The sequence below is a fragment of the Lonchura striata genome, chromosome 3 (genome assembly GCF_050655825.1).
Source record: "Lonchura striata isolate lonStrDom1 chromosome 3, ASM5065582v1, whole genome shotgun sequence".
Lineage (NCBI taxonomy): Eukaryota > Metazoa > Chordata > Aves > Passeriformes > Estrildidae > Lonchura > Lonchura striata.
Window position 1 is genome coordinate 39,724,172 of NC_140705.1, and position 14,851 is coordinate 39,739,022.

The 14,851-nt window shown below is 36.4% G+C and overlaps 1 protein-coding gene across 24 annotated transcripts in view; it reads left to right on the forward strand.

The window, feature by feature from the left end:
- The window catches only part of LOC144246068 (uncharacterized), a 198,336-nt gene extending 184,077 nt beyond the window's left edge, over positions 1 to 14,259 (forward strand). For 16 of the 24 annotated variants that reach the window (XR_014953691.1, XR_014953689.1, XR_014953688.1 and 13 more), the window contains one exon: positions 7,510 to 14,259. Coding sequence is in view for 4 of the 24 variants with exons in the window: in XM_085574907.1 (XP_085431033.1) it covers positions 7,510 to 7,533 (24 nt within the window). In the remaining 20 variants the exon portion in view is untranslated. Of the gene's footprint in view, positions 1 to 1,189; positions 1,297 to 4,079; positions 4,124 to 7,017; positions 7,220 to 7,509 lie in introns of all 24 variants that reach the window. The other 8 variants (XM_085574900.1, XM_085574901.1, XM_085574909.1 and 5 more) reach the window with 3 other exon arrangements.
- The last annotated feature ends 592 nt before the right edge of the window (positions 14,260 to 14,851 follow it).

Genomic DNA, 14,851 nt, shown 5'->3' on the forward strand with positions numbered 1-14,851 from the left:
AAACCAGATTTTGTAACTCAGAGTCTACATGCACTTTTTTTTGGGAGGGGTTTATTCAACTTAAAGAGATGATATGTCTCTTATTGCACTTAAGCTTACATGCTGTGGTGGTTTTGTGGTTTATTTATAGTATTATAATTTTGTTTGTTATTCTTAGCTTTAAATTTTTGTTTTCATCAAACTACAAAATTCCCCATTGAGTTTCATCAGGTTTGCATAGCAAATCAATCCTCACATCCTTCCTGCAAACCACATTTTCATTTTGTCAGCTTCTGTGCAAAGCCCTCCTCAGACCCACAAGTAAGTAAATGGTCAGTTACATTTTCTCATTAACTCTATTTCATTATCTGGAGTGTCCATAAAGTTATTATTTTAAAAGCATGAATATCAATATATCTGTAAAGGGCATTTACCAAGCAGCTTCAGTGCTGCTAGGAAAGAAAGAACTCATTTTGAAAGTGCACTTGAGATCCATGCAGAGAGTGGGATAATTCTGTGGTTGCATGCTGGTACAGCAATATGATCAGAGCACTAGAATATATTTGCTGCTGCATGCAGGACTAGTTTTCAAGATTTCTTCCCAGTGTGTCTTTCCAAGATACAACCCAGCTGAGAAGCACCAGTAACCAAAGTTACTCAACTAAGCATTTAGACATGTCCAGAGGATCAAATTACAAAACAAATAGTTTTTAATAAAAATAGTATTACAGTGACATTTTTTCAGCCCTACCTGTACATAAATAATATGAATCATTATAAGGTGGTAACATGCAGTCTTATTTAGATATTTTATGTGGAAATTCTTTGCAATAAAAATGAAAGTATGCAAGGCTTGTTAGAACTCAGGCTTATTCACATACTTGGAGTGTAGACATTGCATGTTGAACCTTTAACTAGAAGTCATATCTTGTTTGTCTGAAATTAACTCTTCTAATGCATTAACTCCTACCATTATATTGAGCTTCATTATAGCATTTAAAGACAAAAAGAACACAGACCTTTTTGAAATAATCTGGTTGGAGTTTACTGGTTTTGCCCCGGTTTCTCTTTGGCATATAGGAACTACTCACACCTGAAATACAAATGCAAGCCTCTGAGATGGGAGTCAACCGAAAGGGAAACAAATATTAGCATAAATCTCCAAGACATGTTTTATATGGTCCCACCTCTTCTTTTTCCCTACCTGTAGGATGACCTGAAGTAAGATTTTTCTTATTGGACATGTTTTGGGCAAGGAGCTGTTTTCCTCAGTGTTTTACAAGCTCTGATGCCAGTGAGGTGGTACATAGACTCTCAGTAAGTATTGAAAGCCCTCTTTAAAGTGGAAATATTCAAAGCATGCAGGAGTCTCTAAGCATCTGTTCCAGGGACACATTAATGCACTTGAAAGGATATTAAAGCTTAGCACAGAGGAAAAAAAATAGAAGTCCTAGTGGCAAGATGTAAAACTGCTTAACAGAATTACATCCAGAACTTTGTGTATTTGATCTGAAAAAAAATAAATCATCTTACAGTTGCTCACATTAAAGCTGCATGTCGGTTTGGGAGCTTTTAGGATCTTGGACAGGTTTCATTCCTCTGGTTCACGTAAGCTCTCTGTGTATTTGTGCAACTGCTGAACCTCAGAGCATGATTTCTGGTGACCCCATGCACTGTCTGAGGATTTGCCTAATGTGCAAATTTAAGACAATCATTATGTATAGTAAAAAATTATTATCCACCTTTACCCCAGTACTCAGTTGCTAATAGTGGTCATGGCTTGATTCAGAATCCTCCTCAGTTTAATGCTTCCAATTAACTCGCATGGTTTTGTGGCTGACTTGATGGCCCAGATAAAGGCTGGGCTCTTCTGAAAGATACCAAGATTAATTTCTGACTATGGGATAAGGAAAGCCTTGAGCCATGGTTCAGCTCTAACTACTGGTACATTAGGAATGTCATTCAGACTTGAGTAACTCTAGACTCTTTATAGAAGTCAGATTAAGATACAGAAAAGTGGAGCACTGAGAAAGAGTGAAGGCATCTTCTGACAAATGCAGTAGCTTGAGACTTGCTCTGGGTCCAAGTGGTTGGTCTGCAAGGAGAAGAAGGGCTGGTAAGTCCTGGAGGATGGAAGGCAGAGGCCATGAGAAGCATATCCCTGTGCTGGCCACTGGTCTGTTGGTGACAGAGTCAGGCATGACATTGAAACCTATCCTCTGAGATAAAGTTGACTTTGGTGTGAAAATTTAAAAAAAAAAAAAAAGACTATGAAAAACAGAACCTTATAAAACAATGTGCAAAATTCTGTCCTTGGCCTTGTGTTGTCCAGAGCCTCATGATTTAGCGATCTTGTGAGATGGTGACTAGGGGACATTGTACTAAAAAAAAAAAACAACTTAATTTCTTTTTTTTTTCCTTAAGCCAAGGAAACAGCAATAGATTGAAATGGCAATCTCTTGTACTACATTAAATAAATATTACAAATGGAAAGGAAAGAGCAAACTGATTACCCTAATATTAAGAGCATCAAGAGGAATTTATAAATATCTTTGCATGTTCAGCACCCAGTCCTGCACAGGGCATGTTAATTCTTGTCACAGAATTTGAAATTCATTTAATCAGAACAGAGCCTTTGAGATGTTTCACACCTGCAAGTGCATCAAGTGGCTAAATTTTGCAGTCATTCTCTATGATATGACCTACATATCTCATTACAACACCATGTTCACTACAGGTGCTTCCTACAAGAACATTTGCATGAATAAAAACATGATTACTCTCATATAGAGTGAATACTAAAATGTGTGCTACGTATAGATGTAATATCTAACAGGGGTTTTCATTTATATTTATTCTTAATTCTGAGTAATATTTAAAATAATTTGTTAAAGGACACTTTAACATTTCCACTTTTACATATCCCTTTTTTAAGGATGAGTTGATGATATCTTATGTATAAGCAGAATACTTTCATTAAAAAAGGAAAAAAAAAATCTGTAGATAGATGAAAACCGGTTTTAAAACCACTTTTATTTTTAGACAATGAAAAACCTATATCTACCTAAATGGTTTGAAGTTTTAACAATTTCTGAATGCTTAATTTTGACTGCTTTAATGATGATTGTTCAGTACCCATGAATGTTTTGCCACCAAGTAATATCTTCTTTGTTTGTGTGACTATAATCTGAAGGTTGCCACAATATCTAATAAAACTGTTTCCAGTTAGAGAGGCATACAGACAGGAGTAAAGGGCTGTTAAAACACATAGCATCCAAAAAGAAATTCACCACAGCCAGTAATGAGCATACACGTCCTTTATTCAACTTCTGGTAAGTTTGTAGTGCTCTTTATAAAAGTGTGATTCAATGTCTTTCATGTATATTGTCGTATATAAGAACATTTCAAGATGAAATGTACTATAACTGGTCTTACTGCTGATACATCTTCTTTAAAAATAGTCCAAAAAATAACTCAGAAGAGAGTAGAGCAGATCAAAGTGTGAAGACCTGTGTATATTTTCACATCAGGACTTTAACAGTTTCAAATCTTCCATGCTTCTAGTGAAGAAAACTAGTGCTGCCTCCAAGGTCACCAGTGTCATTTTTAGGGCTAATCAGCAAGGTTTTAATGAAAGACCTTTGTCCTCCTAGTGACTCAGGCTCAGCCTCTCCATGTAAGCATTATGCCAGTGATGGAAATAAATCTGAAGTCAAACAAGGTATAGATGGCAATGAGGATTTTTTTTTCACAGCAAACAATTTTCCTCACTTATATGCTTATATTTGCATGTAAATGCATCTTCATTTAGATATGTGCGCATACATCTATATATTAAATAAAATTATATTTCTTACATGTGTTAATACTTAGAAAACGTTAAAAGATGTTTTCACAATAAATGGAAGCGACAGCAGCTGTTGGTTATTCAGCAATTGAGATCAATGCAGTATTATTCTTCATTTGGAATACAGAAGTGTAATAATTAGATAGGTGGGAGATTCAGGAATCTCCACAATGTAGACTAACTACTTGGTGTAGTATACAGAAATTGGATGCAATTGTACACATATATACTTATCTATTTGTTTTCTTTCCAGTGAGGCAAAGACACTGCAGTCCCCAAAGGACGTTTTTTTCCCTGGTATGTTCAACTATTTTTAGCATTCCTCAGCAGTGCACCAAAAAGGAGAATTATTTTATCTCTGTGGGGGCCTGTGAATTTCATGCAATGTGAGCTTCTGTAAACAGAGTTCAAAATGTATTAGAAAAAACAGGTTAATTTTTACAGTAAGAGGTTGAAATGTTGAACTGCCCTACTGTGGCAGTGTGAAGCATCCCACAGATAACGGTGGGGGACCCAACTCCTAAGAGCTACACAGAATATAATACTATTTACTGTTTTAATTGTAGGCAAGAACTCTATTCTATTCCTGGAATTTGTAGTTCCCTTTAAAGTAGAAATAGGGTAATACTTCAAAATCTGCTTAACATATTTAATATCCTTAATTTGATGTTTTTACTTTCAGATTTGTTTGTATTCAAAATAGCAGTAATTGGCAACTGAAGTTGAATCATAGCATCTGGGTTCTAGTCTATTCATGACATCAGTATATTTTTACTGCTTGTAAACATGCCCTCAGATCATCACAAAATGTCACGGAATTTGAATAAGTAGAAAAAGCAGAGAGAATTTATGCTGCCATTGCTCCAAACACTACACACAGCGTGTGTTGATGGGGATTGAGTTAGAGATAAACTGGCCCAGAGGAAAGGCAAGAGCAGGACTTCTTATAATGCTCTTCCTCCTCTTCCACCTTCAGTCTGAAATTTAGACTAGTAAAGAGGAAAAGAAAAAAGACTTTGTACTTACAATTGGTATGTAGACTGAGAAGGAAAAGGGGGGTTTTAGTCTTAGAAAGGGGAAGACCCTCTTCAGAAAACTGGAAGGAACTCTCTTTGCTCTCTTCAGAAGATTTTACTGAATACTACAGGTTTACTACAAACTTCTGTTAACTGTTTATTCACTCTGACAATGAATGACATTTAATCCTGTGAGGGTCATACTCTGAGGACTGAAAAATACTATTCTTAGAGTGCAGACTAATAAACTTTTCATTTTGGAGCTATAGGCACTTTTCCCCTCAGTATACTTTTTCAATTTATGAAGAACATTTGTATTGTAAACCTCGAGGCAAATATATACATATATTCAGACCTACACATGTACTAAGCAGAGGTCCTGGCTGGTAATTTAAAGGGGAGCCAGGAAAGCCAGAAATCCCATAGGTCATGGAGTCCAAACTCCTTGATGGGAAGAGGCAAAGTCCTAGCACCACAGCAGTCTGATGCTTCAGGCCAGAGCAAAGTCCTTGAGACATCAAAATGTGCAATTGCAACCTGGTTTCTAGCAGGCAAGAAGCCAGTGACAAATATTACACGTGTAATGAGTAATTTGTATGCTGGCAAAATGCAGCGTCTTTATAACTGAATTAGACATTTGATTCTGAAGTGTCTTGAGTTCTTTCTTCCTTGGTCAAATATTGGTGGGGGGGGGGGGGTGGGTTTTGAAACTCCACTGGGGCTCATGATCAGTGTGTACATCCATAGTGTTCTTTTGGTTCTGACTTTCACATGTGGATGTAATTTGGTGATAGCCAAGAAGAGTCTCAAAAAGAGTTCTTCTGAAAATCTACTAGATATCCCAAAATATGAAAACTCAAAATGCTAAAAAGTTAGTCTTTAGGAAATACTATCAGTGTGTTCCCTAAAGGATATGACATGATGCAAAATAAGAAAAATTCCTGTCTGAATAAGTGAATTTAAGATCAAATATGTTGTAGCCAGATCTCAGCTGGGAAGAGGAAGCCTATAATGGTGAACTGTATAAATTTGTATGTCTCTTGATTATGGTATAAACAGAGTACTAGAGAACATGGCCTAGAACTTCAAGTATCACACAAAAGCCTGAAATTTGCCTTTGTGCCTGAAATTTCCCTTTGTGGTGCTTGTTTCTGTACTTGGAACAATGAAAATTATTAGATATAATAATAATACTAATACCACCATTTTATATAAATATCTTTGGTAGGTCACTTTTAGAAACCTTTATGAAATATCATACATTTATCTGCAACTGGGCACTTAAGAGAAAGAGACATAGAAGTCATTGCCAGTAATTCCTTAAAAATTATAACCCCCTTTAAAAGATATTTTGAAATAAAAATGTGCAAAAATATCCATATAAACCATTACCTTTTCCATTCCTTACCTAGGATAAATGTTATCATGCTGAAGGGAATCAGCCCCTATAACCTGGGCTTCTGATTGTACTCCCTCTCTAATTATTTGTGGAAAGGGTGCTCACTAGGAAAGGTAGTCAATGATTAATTTTATGTGTAGTTTCCTTCATTCAATGAAAACCTAGGTAAGTTCTCCCTAAAGGAGTATTTAAAAAAATATTTGTAAAAAAAGCACCTTTTGGACTTGAATTCACCATTATTTTCACAAAATCATCAGGAGCTGTTACTATATTGATAAACATGTGGTGACAGCATTAGCTATAAAATCCTTTTGCAATTTGCTGGGAAAAAAGAGATCTCCACATTCAAGTAAAACTTATTGCTTTGCTAGCCCAGCATGAGGAATTCCTGATTCCCCACTTGTCTGCTGTGTTTAAATATTATAACTCAAATATGCTTACATAAAAGCTTATTGATTGGAAGAATCACTTGCTTTTTGTGCATTAGTTAACCAGGCTGCTGTTTTGAAATCTGTCCAGGAACCCACAGTGGAACCTTTCCTAATCCATCTGTTTAAGTCTCAAACGGTTTCTCTGCTCCAGTCACTTACCAGCACTGCTGGAATGTTAGTGCTTTATGATTAAAGGATATTGTTGTTCTTTTCATCCATCATCCTGGAGTTTGCTATTAATAATACAGTCCTTTTTTCTTTCTTTTTTCCTTTTTTTTCCTTTTTTTTTTTGCTGTTTCCTTAAAAAGCTGCTTAGATTTCTGTTCTCTGTTTTCCCTTATTCAGATCAGTCTTTTACAGCAACGAAGGTAGATGGACGAAAAATAAATTGCATCACTTCTTTCTGGAAATATGCACTACCTTGCAGTATTTGAAAAATGAATGAGGGAAAGACAAAAGAAAATTAAGCTAAATGTGAGAGAGGAAAAGATGGAATTGTGATTGGAGAAATCAAACTATACAGAACACTCTGTGACTCTAGAAACATGTATGAATTATTGCTTATCCTACTCATAGTAATACCTAAATGCATGTGATTGTGATTAAATTATATTATTGGGGAAAAGTCTGAGATTTAATTTCGATTCAGGTATACTATAGTATGTGAAAACGAGCCCACTATACTTTACTAAAATTGCTAAGCTCTATTTGGATATAACTGTTGATCAGTGACATTTCAAACAATGAGGAACCTTCTTGGATTTTCTATCTCTCTCCAAAGGAAATGGGACTTAAATTAAGAAAACAATAAGGATTTTTTTTTTTTTTCCTTTACAGGTGGATAGGAGTCATGGATGTTAAAGGAGACATTAACCAGGCTGTTGTGAAAGATGTGATACCGGCTTTGGTCAGTGGGGACAAGTGTCATCCTGAGAGTTCTCCTCTCTGGGACAGGAAACCGACGGAGCGAAGCCCTGAGAACATGCCCGACACTTCATATTCAATCCGCAGACCTATAAAGAGATGAAAAATGAGCCTTGTCCAAAGCCCTTACTTCAGCACCCAGTGGCAAAAATAAAATGTGAGCTCGGGACCAGGTCTCTTTGAAGCTGATTTTTTCTATTTTTTTTTAAACACTCCAACAGGCCTCTGGTGGTTACAGGTATTGATCGTCAGAAAGTAATCTGTTCAGGTTTGGGGGCATGCCAGACCGAATCCTGGAGTACGTTCCTTCCTCTCCAAGGACACGTTGAGCTTTTTACTGTCCACACTAGCATGCTTGTCAGCTGTCTGGCTTCTTTGTCTTTACTGCTTTCCCTGTTTGTGGAAAGCATGTAATTAAACCTCTCTTATACAAATATTATACATTGCTACTCTTGAATTTTCTGCCAGTGCTGAAGGTTTTTTACCCCATTTTTTAACCCTCATTTTTCTTCTATAATCATTATTTGATTCCCTCTGGCTGCCTGCTATTTATTTGTAGTAGTACCATTCATCCATTGAGACTTTTCCATCTGTCACACAGTTTTGCTTTCTCTCCCCAGCAGCTTTCTTCTCCTACTGTGCTATGCTTGATTTTTTGGGTTTAGTTGCATGTTTGTATGCTCTTTTTAGTATTTTAAAAAATGCTTCAGTATTCAGAAAAAATACAACAAGAAGAGAAAAAAACCCCAACATAGTAAAGAGCAGCTCAAATCCAACACCATGCACAGAAATAGGATGAGGAGTCTGAGATTCGTGGTGAATTAAGGAATCAACACATATAGCCAGGGCAGAACTAGTAGCTAGACCTTACTCTCTGAATTGTTTTCATTGCCTTCAAAATCTTTCCAGTTTTGTGCTAGATAAATAGGTGATGTCAGGAAATGTTGCATTCCCTCTGCTGTACTGACTCCCTTTGCTGTATTGATTATAAAGACTATCTGAAGAAAACCAATCCTCAGTATGAGGTGCAATACTGTGGTTACTTTAAGAAAATAATGTTTTAAAGTGTCAAACAGTCCCTTACTAAAACAAGATCATGGCCATATCCTACATTTAAAATTAAATGAGTGATTTTTGTTTGCAGATACTAGATATTAAAAAAATGCAGCACTTGTTAGTGTTTCCCACATGAAATGCAAGAAGGGCTAAAGCCAGCAGCATAATCCCTCAGAATTATTGTTTTTCCTCTGTGTATCTTCAACCACTATTAAAGCAAATATTAGTTTTTGATTTGAGCAATAATAGGAAATTTAACAGCAGCTCTACAGATCATTTGTGATTGAATGAAATCTCAAATCTTTAGTCTTGGAGAATTCACAAAATTACCTGCTTCCAATAACACATTTTGAATATCTCTTTATTATTTTTCTCCTCTTTTCCTCTTATGCATCTTATTGTATCTTCTTATGGTCTTGTTTCAAAATTTCCTGCAAGTTTATTATTATTATTAGGATTAGTAAAAAGGATGTGTTGTGTTTTCAGAAATCTTTTTTCAGTAGAAATGCTTCCATTGTTTATAAAATTGCTTCTCTGGCTGTATAGAAAGTGCTGGTAGTCTCCAAGCAAACACAAAAGCTGTGAGTTATCCTTGTGTGAATGGTAATCCCCAGAAAGTTCCCTTTGCTACCAGCTACTTCATTGCACAGTTCTGAGAATGAAGTGGGTGGGAAAAAAAATCAGAATTTTCAGTATGTACATGTATAGGCAAATGTCTGAAAATATAGGTGTTTTACAAAAATCCTAGTTATGAAGTGTCATCATGTGAAAGTAAGAGTCATTCAGACCCAGCTTTTACTTTACCTGAACCTTAAGGTGCTTTCCAAAGGAAAATAAATTGTTTCTTTTCTGGAATAAGTTATGAAAATAAAATTTATGAAAATGAGTGAAAAGGCAAAAGGGGAAGGAATGTGAGAGAGGCAAACAGCTCCTGCAGTCCCTCCTGACCACTGAAAACTTTTGTGTTGCTTCTCAAGAATAAATGATTAAAAAATAAAAAGGATGAAAGTGGTTTTTTGCATTTGTGTATGTAATCACAAATTCGATGGCTCCACTGCATGATCAATGTAAACCTGTATCATTCAAGTTCTGTCCTGCCTGCTCTGGAAGACCATCAGTAGGTGAAATTTCACTGCTGCACAGGGAAGCTTGTCCAAAGCTTTATTAAAATAAGAAACTTAGGTCTATTTCTTTTTTTTTTTTTTTTAATCAGAATGGATTAAGCAAATATATAATTATCTTCTACACTGTAGTCATTGCTCAAATGCCTCCTTCCATTTTCTTTGGTTTAAGGTTAAACATGTTCACTTCCTTTGGGCTTTCTCCACAGGCCGGTTGATTTACACTGGACTCCAGCTGATCCACTTCTTTCCAACACGAGGGCTCAGAGGAATGTGCAAACCTTCACATGACACTTCCTGGGCTGCACAGATAGATTATTTCATCTGCTTTGCAGATGTTGATAGGATTTTTCAGGTAGCCTCACCACATTCTTTGAGTCTTTTTTGAGGTTATTAAATTTCTATTCATTTGTTTGTGTATACAGCAAAATGAAGTAAATTTGGGTGGCAGTATGATGAAAGAAATAGGGCAGGGCCCTAACAGCTATGAAACCCAAAACCAACCTGGCTTGTGGATGTGGTAAATCAAACAAATGGCCTGCATGGTCTTCTGAGTTAGTTTTTGGTAGTCCTGTGAGCAGCAAGGGGTTGGATTCTATGATTTTTACAGGCCCCTTCCAAGTCAAGATACTCTGTTCTGTTCTGTGGAACATGAGGGGATGCTAACACCAGTGGGAATCTTTACATGTGTAGGAAAACATTCTCATAACCTCTAGGGCTGGGAGCTTGATGTGAAAGGCCAAGTTCTGAAAGTTTTATCCCCATATGTGTAAACTTAATGAAATGGAGAGGAGAAAGAAGTAGAAAGGGATTGTTGCTTAGTCTAGGGAATCTAGCACAAGATGAAGGAACTTCACTAGGCACTGGGCTTCTATAGTCTTGGCAAGAATAGCAAAAAAAAAAATAATACTGCACCCAAATATTTGAACAATTTAATTTTTTTTAAATGCAACATTTAACAATACTAAATCTACACCAATGTCAAAAACTGACCCAAATGATGAAAGTTGTCTTCAAGGAGAAGTCTGGACACAAGAAAGACTGTATGCATCTTCAAGTGTATGATCAAGTAGGTTGTTTTTCATGTGAGGCAGTTATTTCTAAGTTACTATTTTTCAGTAGGATTGTGTACAATCCTTTTTGTACATCACTAAACTGAAAATCCAGTTCTGTCTTTGTAGCCAATACTTTTTGTCTTTTTCTTTTACAATGAACTGGAGTAGCTCTATCCATTAACTGAAGATTTTCTTTTAAAAGCTACTGCTTTTTTTCCCCGTCCTTCCTGCTTCATGCCATCACTTTAAGATTTCAGAGTCATAGACCAGAGTGCTTGTGTTAAATGAATATATTTGACAGGAGTTAAGCCTTTTGGGCATTGCAATAGGTTTTCCTCATCTTGGCATGTGAAGACTGAGAGTGTTCTTTGACACCAGCAGCAGAGGATGTGAGCACAGCAACTTTCAGGGCATCAGAAGTGTCAGCATAAGGAAAAATCAGCAAAAGTAGACAGTATTGAGGTAATTTTCCCACACCGTGCCATGAATTTAGCCAACTGGTGCTCCTGTGAATTCTGGGCTGACAGAGTTTCTTTCTTTGTTGCTAAATATCACATAAAGTGTTCTGTCAGCGTCAAGATTTGTTCACTCCCCTTATGTAGTAAAATAAAAATATAATCCTTATGCCCATGTTTGAAATTTGAGCATAAGTTAAAGAAAAAAAAAATAAACCTTTCCAACAGGCCAAAACTGCATTTTGGAGGTTCATTTTTCAGAACATCATGTAGTCAATGCTGTTGAGAAGAGCTGAAGGCTAAAGATATGTAGGGCACAAGTACTAAAAATTGAAAATCTTGCTCCCATTAAAATGCATGGGATTTCTGCCAGTTGCTATAGACATCAGTGGCAGCAACATCCTACTATTTTTTTTCTGTTTTTACTTTCTACTTTCCTCATATTTTTATTTATTTTTGAATCCTGACAAAATGACATAAAACACACATTGCTGGAGTGGTGTCCAGGGTGTATATAAGAGATTTACTAATGTTATTAGGATTAAAACTATTTAGTTATGCTTCAAATTTCATAGTGATGATTAGAAACTATGGTCAGGAGAAAATATAGGTTAGAGACATCTCCTGAGTACTTATAAATGTCATTATCGTCTGAGTTTTGCTGCACCCAGCTGGGATTTAGCCAAGGTACATAAGGGCAAAAGTGAAAGGCTGAGATCCTTTTCTGTGTGGCACAAACATCAGATGAGAAAGTGAAAGTTGTGAATCACCAGAGAGCTTTCAAATCTAGTATAGTTTGAAAAGGAAGATTTCTGCACCTGAAGGGTTCTGCATATATGCATTACTGACAAATATGACTGCACATTTGTTTGCACCGTATAATTTCTTCTGTTTTTCTTGTTCTATTTTAAATTTCTAACCTCTTTAGTAGTGGTATTTTGCATGCAATCTGGATCTAATATCATTGCTTTAGTATGTGCCACAACCTTGAAATGAAGTAATCCACTGTAAAAAAAGGCTGCAAAAGTTGGTTTTGAAGGAATTTCCTCTCCTTTCAATGTCCCATGAATGTCTCCAAGTCAGAATTACTGCTGCTTCTTTTCCTGCTTCAGCAGCTGAGATGCTTAGAGAGGTTGTCCAGCATCCTCCATCCCAACCACTGCCTGTGGCACGGATTGATGCCCAGAAGTTTCCTCTCTGTCAGGGCTTGTCACTGCCACTTGCCAAGAGCAAAATGTGTGTTCTAGGCTTAGGAATCCAGATATTGGCAATGACCTGCCTGCCTTCCTTGAGAACTTCTGAGTGGCTATTTCTATAAATATATCTCAATTTCTTGAGGGCTTTACTCAGGAAAAGTATTGACAGAAAAGTGTCAAGAAACACAAAGGCCTCGAATGTACTCAAACCATGTTCAGAGTTGGAACAACTTTATCCAGTATGGAAAGAAGCCTTTTAATGTATTTTTCTCAGGTGTCTGCAAATTGCCTAGATATCAATCTTTGACACTTGTATTCATCAAAATGAAGAATGTCTCCCTATAACAACAGAGGTATCCTGAGTTTCCCCTTTCACTCCTCTTTCTTTTAGTGCTGTTCTGCAACTCTCACATGTATGGATTCACTTAAACTCAAAGTGTTAAATAGGTTTTTTTCTCTTTAATATTTTTATGTTTAAAAAAGGCTTTAAAACTATCTTCTGGTCCTCTTGACCTCTAAGAAAAAATGTCATGATTTTTCTCATCATTTTTATTTAAAAACATGAAGTCAAATGGATTTATTGTGAGAATTGATTAAGACAAAACAAGAAACCTAGATAATGTATTTCTGAAAACTTAACTTCCTAAAAGTACAATATTTTTCTATACCTCATAAATATTATGCAGGACTAACCCTTGAAAGCAAATAAAATGCAATTACTATTGATGCTTTATGATATTCAGCATCTTTAAATGATAATCCAGGATTTAATCTTTGTATAAACTAAAGTAGTCTGAGTGATTTCACTTTAATTAGTGTGCCTTTTGTTTGTGTAAAAAACTATGCTGATTTTTTAAAGAAAGTTAAATACATGAAGTAAAACAAGGTGCAAGCACACAAAACACACAAATTTAAGGATAATTAACACAGCCTCTCATTTTTTTTTTTTTTGAAAGGTCAGCAGAGAAGACTGCAGAGATCAGTTTGGAAGGGTAGGTTACTGTAGAATGTGTAGAAAACAATAAACAACGTTGCAGTCTTTGTCATGGCAAATTGTTGGTACCACTTCTAGCAAAATAAAAGGATACCTTAAGCTTCTCTGCTTGCAGTGTAATCAGTATGGAGGCAGCATTTTCAGTTTAGGGCAAGAAATTACTCAACCATGTCCCCCTCCCCCCCCCCCCCTTTTTTTTTTTTTTTTTTTGTCACTGATAAAACTGTAACTAGGTTTTCTGAGAAAGTACATCATCCAGTGCTTCCCCACATCTTTCCTTGAACTACTTCTTTTGTCTGTCTCCATTACACCCGTGTGCAGTGACACAATGTTTCTGCACAGTGGGAGCTTGCAATCTCTGAAGAGGCTTTCCAGCATTGCTTTTTAGACTGAAATCATTACAATCTTCAATAGGTACTTGGATTTGAAAAACTAGCACATTATTATTCTCTGGACTGTCTGGATGTAAAAAGAGGCTATTTTCTTGCTTCCTTTTATTTATTTATGTCCCTGGGTACACATTGCCCTTACACCTAACTTTAGTTTGTTTGGATCTTAATCGGAGCTGCAATTCAGATGTCTTGTGCTGTTTGTGTTTTTCTTTCATGTAAGGTTTTACATTATAAATGAGAACTCTGTCAGAGAGATTTATATTTTGGTTCTACTTAATGCTTTTGAGTTGCACATCCCTTTTTGTATGTGTAATTATCATCGTTATTATTATCACTAACACGGTGCAGCATATTGTACGGTGTGTTACAATAAATGTTACGATGTGTAGCGTAACAGATGTTTGTTAATACTCTATGATTTTTAAATGCCAACAAGTTGCATAGCTTCAGAGGACCTTCAAGATGTCTCATCAGATATCCTCTAAACCACAAGCTGCATCTGTTGTACCAGTAAAACATTATCCTGAGCCCAGGGACTTTGGTTAGGTTAATTTGTCATGGGACACAACAGTTGTTTCCTCTAGCAAGAGGAGGAGAGATCAGGATTCTAGCAGAACCTGAGGACTGTGTTGTGAGTGGAAATGGATTAGGAAATACTTGCCCAGGTGATTCTGGCTATGTTCTGTGGCCCCATCTGCAGAAAAAAAAGTCTCCAGACTTATTCTGAAGTGCTGCTGAATTCACCTGAAAGGAAACTCCTCTCTAAGCCTGAGCCTGGTGCATGTTTATCCTGTACATGTGAGCAAGTGGTGGTCAGACATCTCAGAGAGTTAAAGACATTTAAAAGACAGTGGCACCATGTCAGGGAACATGTATAAGCCTTGTTCCTTTTGCATAACAAATGCAGATCTCCTCCAGCTTTCCATTTTGACTGTTTAAAGTCTGTAACTCAATAGAACATTAAAGATTCATAGTTCAGACTTTCC